The sequence below is a fragment of the Phocoena sinus genome, chromosome 5, assembly GCF_008692025.1.
Source record: "Phocoena sinus isolate mPhoSin1 chromosome 5, mPhoSin1.pri, whole genome shotgun sequence".
NCBI classification, from domain to species: domain Eukaryota; kingdom Metazoa; phylum Chordata; class Mammalia; order Artiodactyla; family Phocoenidae; genus Phocoena; species Phocoena sinus.
In genome coordinates, this window is record NC_045767.1 from 28,603,169 (window position 1) to 28,613,137 (window position 9,969).

At 37.6% G+C, this 9,969-nt stretch overlaps 1 protein-coding gene across 1 annotated transcript; it reads left to right on the plus strand.

Annotated features, from left to right (window-relative positions):
- The first annotated feature begins 8,459 nt into the window (after positions 1 to 8,459).
- Positions 8,460 to 8,969, plus strand: LOC116753916 (zinc finger protein 177-like). The gene has a single exon (XM_032631958.1). It carries the CDS (start codon positions 8,460 to 8,462, stop codon positions 8,967 to 8,969), a length of 510 nt encoding a protein of 169 aa, XP_032487849.1.
- The last annotated feature ends 1,000 nt before the right edge of the window (positions 8,970 to 9,969 follow it).

Below are 9,969 nucleotides of genomic sequence, written 5' to 3' on the forward strand. Positions count from 1 at the left end.
ATGTGTTTGAACACTATAATATTTTCTCTTTTTAAAAAATATTAAAAACAAAGTTATATTTTATTTTGGTATGCTTTAGGATAACATGAGGAACCATCATTAGGAAAACATGAGTTAACAAAGATACAAAATGAAAAAGATTGACGTAGGCATTGCTATGCAGAAAAAAAGGTTTGCAGCAAATAGTGGTCTATAATTAGAATTTAAGTGAGCACTCATTACTAAAATGAACTATACACATTTTTACATGAAAACACGGTTGGGTTTTTAGAGTAATCCAAATCAGAGTTAATTCATGGTGGGTTGTGGTCGGTCTAGAAGAAAACAACACAACTAATTAAACAAAACAGAAAAACAATGAAATCATATAACTATTTGGGTTCTTTATTTTGAATGTCAGGGTGTGAAGAGAGGCAGCTTGGTATGAGGGGTGGGGTGATGTTGATGGTAACTTGACAATTTTGAGCATTTTAGATCTTGATGGTATTTATTTAAGAAATCTATATTCTATAACTTAGGATGTTTTCTCCTTGTGGCAACATGTCATTAGCTCACCAACACTTTGCAACAAGAATTAGAGCCCTCCCCGCAACTTACAAGTAAAAGAAAACCTAAAATAAAATGCAAAATTGATTTTCCTAGGGTAAACAAATAAGTATGGGAAGGAAGAAGTGAAGTGGAGGTTAAAGTACATATATATTTTCCTTAAAGAATATATAATATATGTTCTTAAGGACTATATATTAAGGAATATAATATATTGGCAATTTAGTTATCAACAACTTAAAATGCATATTTTCTTCCTCAGTAGTACATTTTTACATTTATTTGATATTCCATTTAGAATCTGATCAAATCATACAGTATGTAGCCTTTTCATATTGTCTTCTTTCACTTAGTAAATTGCATTTAAGTTTCCTCCATGTCTTTTAATGGCTTGATAGCTTATTTGTTTTTAGTGCTGAATAACCTTCTATTGTCTGGATGTACCAGAGTATTTTTTATCCATTCACCTACTAAAGGTTGTCTTGGTTGCTTCCAAGTTTTGGCAATTATGAATAAAGCTGCTATAAATACCCATGTACAGGGTACTTTTTGTGTGTCTATAGACATAAGTTTTCAGCTCCTTTGGGTAAATACCAAAGAATGTGATTAATGGATCATATGGTAAGAGTATGTTTAGTTTTACAAGAAACTGCCAAACTGGTTTCCAAAGTGGCTGTATCATTTTATATTTCCACCAGCAATAAATTAGAGTTTCTGTTCCTCCACAACCTCACCAGCATTTGGTATTGTCAGTTTCAGATCATGACCATTCTAATAAATTTGTAATGGTATCTTGTTGTTTTAATTTGCATTTCCCTGGGAATTCCCTGGCATTTCAGTGGTCACAACTCTGTGCTTCCACTGCAAGGGGCACGGGTTCAATCCCTGGTTAGGGAACTAAGATCCCGCAAGCCATGCACGGCGGCCCAAAAAAAATATTTTCATTTCCCTGATGACATAATATGTGGAGCATCTTTTTATACGCTTATCACAAATTCTTAACTCCTCAAATGAAATAGAAATAAACTGACAAGTACTTCAGAGAGAGTTAGTTTATACCAATTGATTATTCATTCACTAACTTCTTACGGAAGTTAACAACTGACTGTATGTAATAAGCATTCTAAAAACACAGACGTCTTTTTTGAAGTGAGTCACAGAATTTTTTTTTTCAATTGGTATATATCTCTGAAATTATAATGGAAGTAATGAAAAATTCCATTAGATATCCAAGTGCTATTTTGTATATGCTGCAAGCTATTTGTATAAAGCATCTATACAAAGCATTAGCATTTTGCATTCTATTTTATATTTTACGTATATAGATATGTAATAAAATAATATTAATTTAGAAGTTCTATGGACTTCAGTCTGTCTTTTTAGAAGAGCTCTTTTTTTTTTAATTTGTTTATTTTTGGCTGCGTTGGGTCTTTGTTGCTGCATGCGGGCTTTCTCTAGTTGCTGCGAGGGGAGGCTACTCTTCCACGCAGTGCGCGGGCTTCTCATTACGGTGGCTTCACTTGCAGCAGAGCATGGGCTCTAGGCAGGCGGGCTTCAGTAGCTGTAGTGCATGGGCTCAGTAGTTGTGGCTTGAGGGATGTAGAGAGCAAGCTCAGTAGTTGTGGCGCACGGGCTTAGTTGCTCTGCGGCATGTGGGATCTTCCCAGACCATGGCTCGAACCCATGTCCCCTGCATTGGCAGGTGGATTCTTAACCACTGTGCCACCAGGGGAAGTCCTAGAAGAGCTCTTTATCAACCCAACTAGAAAGCACAGCACCTCAAAGGAAGATAATCCATTGCATTCTTCCTCAGCTCTAATTATTAAAACAATTATTATTATTTTGGCCATGCTGCATGGCTTGCAGAATCCCTGACCAGGGATTGAACCCGGGCACTCAGCAGTGAAAGCAGTAAGTCCTAACCACTGGAGTGCCAGGGAATTCCCATAAAACAATTATTTTTATATTGAGTTACAGTTTCACAGTATCTTATATGCTCTTGGTTACATGGAATCATCTAATTCCTCTTCCATAAGGTTGGAATATATTTAAATAGTGATCATGCCCCACCTTGTCTTTCCCTGTGATTCCTTTGATGAGGCATTAATGATTAATTTACAGATTAATTTCAGTACCATCTTTTCGCCTTCTCCTAATTGACTCCACTTTGTCAAAATTACTTATAACACATGATCTGACGAGTACAGAACAAGGCAGGATTACTAGTCCCTGATCTAGTCTTTATTTGTACCAATAAAACCAAAGATTGCATTAGACTTTGAAACTGCCTCACCCTTCAGAGTCATAGTAAATCTGTTAATATAAGTTTGTAACACTGTTTTTTAATTGGTTGCTCTAATCCTGGACTTTAAATACTGAAGCGTGGAACCTAAATAATGGGCCTTATATTCATTAATCAATAAATGTTTATTGAGTACCTATTAAATGTCAGATTCTATATAATGTTCTGAGGATACAGTGCTGAGTAAACTGTCCCTGCTCTCATAAAGCCTAGATTCTCAGAGGATGAGCATGGAATTATGCTACTTTGTTCAAAGATTAGAAGTGAAGTGGGGAACCCTCCATGTATTTTTATTTTATAAAGATTTAAAAAAAAATCACCAATCTGAAGAGTTAGATAAATATTTGTTATTTTTATCCCTGTTCACTTACTTGTTGAGGTAATGAGAGTTTGAAGACTATAGAAAGAATAAACTAGGGGAATGGCAAGATAAAAAATCCTTTGTGGAAGAAAAGTAATATTTGATTTAAAGAATCTGGAAACATTGTTTTTCCCCTGCATTAGGATGTCCTCCAAAAAGAAAAAAAAAAAAAAAAAAGGAATGGAACATATTTGATTCTATTGTATATATTTACAAAGTCACTGAAGGGATTTACTGGGCATTTATTTGTCCATAGATTCTACAAAGAAAAAAATATATCTAAATAAATCTGACTAATATTAATTGGCCAGTTATGATATCAAACTGATGAGCATCAAAAGTCATTGGAATTTATTATAAGGTCCCAACTTCTGCATAAAGTTTTAGAATTCCTTTGAGTCTGAGTACAGTTGGTAATACTTGATTTGTTTTGGAGATTAATACATTGAAATAAAATGCAATTATAATTTTGCAAAAACTACTGGCCCAGTTGGCCTTTGCAAATATTTTTTAAAGATAATGCATAGCCATTAATTCTTCTCTGCATGATTGAAATATAGAAGAAAGCATAGTTAGGGTTACCCTATATCCTAGAATTGCTGGAATGTCCTGGTTTATACCTGTTGTAGATCAACTAATGCTTGTTAATTATTTCAGCACGCTTTTCACTCAAGTTCCAGTTTGGATAGAGATATATCCTTACCTTATTAATAGATTCAAGGGCTTAATTTTACCTAGACAACTAAATTAAAAAAAAAACACAATCTTTTTTTCCCCCCCACAAAAATTTAAACCGAATTTAAAACATTTTGAAAAAGTGACCAAACCCACAAAATCTACATATAACTTTTCAGAGTTGGATCCTGACTCAAGTAGTTAATTGATTCCTAGGACAATACGAAGATTTCACCTTTGATTCTTTAAGCCCTAATATTCTGTTTCAATTTGCTATGCTTTATAAAGCTTTGAAGGACCATCTTAGAATTTCTAAATGTGGATTTAGGAATGGTACTACTATTAATAGCAATCAACATTTTAATCAATGTATAGAACAAGCCAGACACTGTTCTAAGAACTTTTTATGCATTATTTCATTAACTCTTCAAAGCAGCACAGTGAGGGAGTAATACTATTATCCCTGTTTTACAGTTGAGGAGAATGAAGCTTTGAGTGATTTGTGTCCTTTCTATCTTCTACTTCGCTGAAGAATTAACTAAATAGATACATTCTAAATCAGCAAGGTAAAATAGGTATATCTCAGCTTTTTACCAATGAATATAATATTAGCATTTTCTTCCTAACGCTCATTAAACGTTTAGTAACTGCTGAGATATTATATTGTTATATTGGAAAGATTGCTAGCAGAAGATGTACTCTATTATTCCTTGAGGTATTCCAAATTTTACTCTTGCATCAAGCCATACCATTGGGCATTTTGATCATATTGCTTTGGAGCATTAAAAATGTGCTTTTTCTGAGCTAGGTTCTGGGTTATTCCCTGAGTTTGCTTTTAAGGGGATTATGAGAAGGTGCTACATTTTGTTGTTGAACGATGTTGTTGTTCATTTGTTTGTTTGTTTGTTTTTAAGACTACTCTTTGCTCTTTCTCATAAAATGTCCACTAGAGGAGGGGCCATGTTTCTTCTGAATTATTGGTATGGCTTTTATTTTGTGGGCATTGTGAATTTTGTTTCTGATTTTGTTGCTTTCTTTCTTTAGTTCACAGAAAATCAGAACCACGTTTATGATTCCCTTTTTGTATTAGACAAAATTTTCAATGCACATTTCTTGGGCTAACTTTAACTCTTGTTTCCTTTTCTTTCTCTATCTTTACTAGCAAGAATATGGATCTAGAGTCAGATCACCTGGGTTCAAATCCCAGTCTCAACTGCTCCTCAGTTTTGGAGATTGGAGTAAGTTCATTAGCTTCTCTTAGCCCCATTTCTCACCTGTGAGAAATGAAGATAACAATAGGTTGACCTACTGAGGTTGTTATGAGAAATAAATGAGATAATGCATGTGGAATGCTATCTGACACATAATATGATGTGTGCATGTCTGTGTGTGTATATTGTTATGCCATTACATTGCTCAAATATTTGTGGATCTTTTCAAATCCTTTTTATATTGAAGTTTAAAATAAGTAAATACTAAAATGTCTCTCTATATGTAGCATGAAACATAAAGTTATAAATACTCTTACCAAATTGAAGTAATTCCCAAAGTACATGTGAGACTGAATCTATAGCCACAAAATACAATATAGTTTATTATATGTTTATTTTGTTAATTTTCATAAAATATATACAGAATTTAGGCAAAAACCAGAGAACCTGTGTAGATGAATAGCTTTGAATGATATGTAATCAATACTCTGCAAACTTAAGAGAAACTGATTAAATAAATGTAAACTTCTGATTCTGCGAGGATAGAAAAGGAATCTATTAAATGGGCAATGTGAATCTTATAAAAAGGAAAACATATATAAAATATGAAATTTTGCAGATACTTGGCCTTTTCAAGGAAATAAAAGTATTTTCTGTTTCATTGTGTGGGAGAAAGCATTTGAGTTTCAACCACAAAAGCAAGCATGTCCAGGCAATAGAGCATATGCAGTCATGGTTGGCCAGGCCCCATTTCTGCAACATGTTTGTGAAAGATGGGTTAATTAGGTTAAAACTCCGGCTTATGAAAAAAAAAAAAAAACATTGAGGGTAATTAGTTCTTGTGGGGACATTTCATTTAACATTTCATTTTATTTCTTCAAAGTTTGACCAAGCTATACAGTAAGAAAACATTTTCAGTTGAAGCCTGGAACTAGTGTTAAATTACAGGGGATAACATTTGTTTTCATTTTCACTTTCTCTGAGCCTTATTATTAAGACCACTTGCATTATGCTTACAGAGTGTTAATGTTTATTTTGGCCTATATGATTTTCATTTGGCTCTCCATAAATACCAGAATTTTAGTGGTCAGCCTCACTATTCTGGATACCATCCAGGTCCTGCTTTGGACTATAGGACATGTCAATAGGAAGGTTTGATGGAAGACATTTTAAGTGAAAGATCCTACAAAGTGAGGTCTTCAATTTACTGAAATATAGAAAGAGAAGACCAAGTTGTGTAATAAGTGCTTGAAGGTCAGTTATTGCAGGGTACGGGAGCAGCACGGAGTGACTGATTAGCAAGATTAGAGGGGTAGGATGTATCTAGCATTATATCAGAAGGTAGAGTAGAGGGAGAAGGGAACTGGGAAAAAAAAGGTATTTATTGCTTCATATAAATGAGAGACAAACTGGGGACTAGTCTTGAAATAGGACCAAAGCATCTTCCTAGCAATCCGAGGTCCAAAGAAAGTAATCACCCTCTGTTTAAGGGTTAATAGCTAGGCTCAGTTAATTCATTCACTAGTTGCATTCCCTAAGATGAAATGAATTAACATCATCAACATGGCTCTTGTGTATAATTCTGATACTCCTGATTTTATTCCTGTAGAATCAAATCCAAAATTAAGATGCTAAGAATTCAGTGGATTTACATGGACTTCTAGGTAGTGGTAAGGAAGGAAAAAGAAGATGGCCCAAGAATACATGTGATTTCAATGCTTGGATTTTTTTTTTTTTTGGCCGTGCAGCTTGTGGGATCTTAGTTCCCTGACTAGGGATCGGACCCCAGCCCACGGTATTGAAAGTGGTCCTAACCACTGGACCACCAGGGAATCACCTCAATGCTTGAATTTAAAAGTGGTATTATAATGTCATTTTTCTTCTTCCCTTGAAATACTTTTCCCAGTTATAGTAATAAAGGCAAACGTTTACTGAGACCCTATTATGCACCAAGTACTTTAGTATCTCATTTAATTTAATCCACAGAAAAATGCTGTGATTTACTTTCTCAAATTAACAGATGAGAAAAGTGAGGGTCAGATATTTATAACCTTTTCAGGTTCTGCAACTAATAAGATTTTTCATAGCTACATTTTTGGAATTAAAGACATGAAATAGATTGTAATATAAATCCCATAACTTGGTCAAATGTTTACTTGAAATTGAATGAGTCCATCAAACCAATACATGCTTGCCTTGGGGAGCTATTTCACTCAAGAGTCCTTCTTAATTCAAATAGTTTCAGATAATGTAATTAAGATTTTTGCATTGAGTAGTCATCTTAAAACTGTCAGTAATATCTGAATATTTGTGGTGAATGGAGAACTAATCTCTGTTTTCACACATGATGACTGTCTGACTTAAAAGATCTTATATCCTGGTCCATATTTGCATACTTAGCCATTTATAAATAGGAATGCATGTCTGTATTCTTTACTATTGAATTTAGAAGAAACAATGAAAAGAATTGTCTGTATTTTTAAAGATTAAATTTTATCGGAGCCTGAAGTGCGCGTGCGCATGCGGGTTTGGATCTGCGCGTGCGCAAGGCGGCGGCTGTCTTTGCTGCGCGGTCCGGTGCGGGTCTGAGGTAAGTTTTTCGCCTCTTTGTGTGTTCCGCCTCTGTGCGGTCAAGCAGGAGGGTAAGACACCACAGAAGAGGCTTGAGGTCAGAGGACGCTGGCCTCATGCGCTGAGCTGGCCGCCCCGGCCTCCGGCCGGCGCTCCCGGGCGGCGGCCCTTCCCGCGAGAGCCCGGGCCCGCTCGGCCAACGGAGGTCCGGGCGGCAGCTCTGGGAGGAGGCGGGTCGTCCAGACCTTGTCTCCATCCGCGATGCGCCCAATTTCAAAAGGCTCCAGAGCAACCTTTGGGTTCTTTCTCCACAAGGAAAAGGAATAGCATCTCCGTGGTTTTCGTCACGGTGACTCCGGCTCCAATGCCCCCCTGTCCCCGGGTCCCGGTGAGCACTCGGTGGCTTTCCTGCCGTGGGTGTCGGTTATCGGAAGTTTGAGAGATGGCTAATGAACGATGCTTGATGACAGATGAGAAATGCCTCCTGCATAAAGATTGATGGTATGAGGCAAGACTCCTACTTAATCAAGAGGAATTGAGATTAATTTATCCATTAAATTCAGAAACTGTCTTGAAGAGACTTTGGGAATAAAACATGTTAAGGCAGATTTCATTAACAGATTCACAGGATGCCAGCCATTGACCTTTTCCCTTGTGATTGGGAGATTTGCCTTAATGCCAGATGGTCAGCACCTCAGTGGAATATTTTGGATGGGAAAAAATCCAGTGTGGTGGAAATGGTCTGCATGCTCCAGGCCAGGAGCCTGGTCAGGAGGGAGACACAAGAGGAAGAATGGCTGCAGGATTGCTGACAACCTGGTCACAGGACTCGGTGACCTTCGAGGAAGTGGCAGTGGACTTTTCACAGGAGGAGTGGGCACTGCTGGACCCTGCTCAGAAAATCCTGTACAGAGATGTGATGCTGGAGAACTTTAGGAACCTGGCCTCAGTGGGGTATCATCTCTGCAAGCACAGTCTGATCACTGAGGTGGAGCAGGAAGAGCTGAGGCCAGAGCAGAGAGGAATTCTCCAAGGTGCTTATAGAGACCGAGATACTCAACTTAAATCAAAAGACGCAATTCTTACACAGAATGTTCCTGAGGAAAAAACTTCCAATGGCATAAAAACGGCAGCAACTCACCCTGGTGAGAAACCAATGGAATTTAATCATTGTGGAAAATTCTTCAGAAAGAACTGTCACCTTATTTGTCCAAGATATTGCAAGAGAGAGAAATGCTACAAATATAAAGAATATGGGCAAGACTCTGGCCATCCCTTAACTCTTAGGAGTCATGCGTTCTAAGGACCCTTTCGCCTTCCTGAGGAAAAGATAGAGGCAGAAAGGAAAATGGCTGAGTGTTTGAGAAGTTGTTCTCGGGACTCAGTGACCTCCGCTGATGTAGCTGTGGACTTCACCCAGGAAGAATGGACTTTACTGGACCCCATTCAGAGAAAGCTATACAGAGATGTGATGCTGGAGAACTTCAAGAACCTGACCACAGCAGGGTTTCAATCATTGAAACCCACTCTGATCTCTTGGTTGGAACAAGAAGATGATTTGAGGACAGTGGAAAGAAGAGGAGTCCTCCAAGGCTCAGCAATTCAGCAGGATAATCTTGGGGTAGAAACATCTGTTGGGATGGAAACAGTAACATTGCTTTGGTTCCCCAGAAGCAGATGCCGATCCAAGGATTCACTTGCAAGCACTTTATTGGAAGGAGCAAGGACCATGGTATGTGTGTTGGAGAGAAGAGAAGTGATACAGGGAAGAAAGCACATCCAGTAAAGTTTACCTTAAGTCAGCCCCTGCAAGAGTGAGCAGAGTTTCCATCCTGTAGGGAAATTCTGGAAAATGGCACAAAATCCAAACTTCAGAATTATTCCAGCTGAGGGCTGAAGAAGATGGTACACCCCACACCTGTCCATCAAGAACTGTCCCTGGTGGGGCATAATTCTATGTCACGTCTACCATCATGCGTCGGGAAAAGTAGGTTCCACCTGGTGGTGACAGTGGGGTCAGGCTGGTGTGCAGTGGGGATGTGAAGGGATCCCAGGGAATGTAGGAGAAATGCTGACCACTTCTACCATGCCATCCTTCACTGCAGACTCAGTTCTATCAATATTCTTCTCAAAAAGTGGACTAAGTTCTGAATACATTTCAGAAGTGTGTAACTATCATTCCTGCTGGCACCTCCAGAGACATCCCTTCCCCCAAAATAAACCACATTAGAAAACAAAAAAAACAACAAAAAATTAAATTTTATCTTCGGAAAAGCTTTAACACTTTAAAGATGGGCCATTAG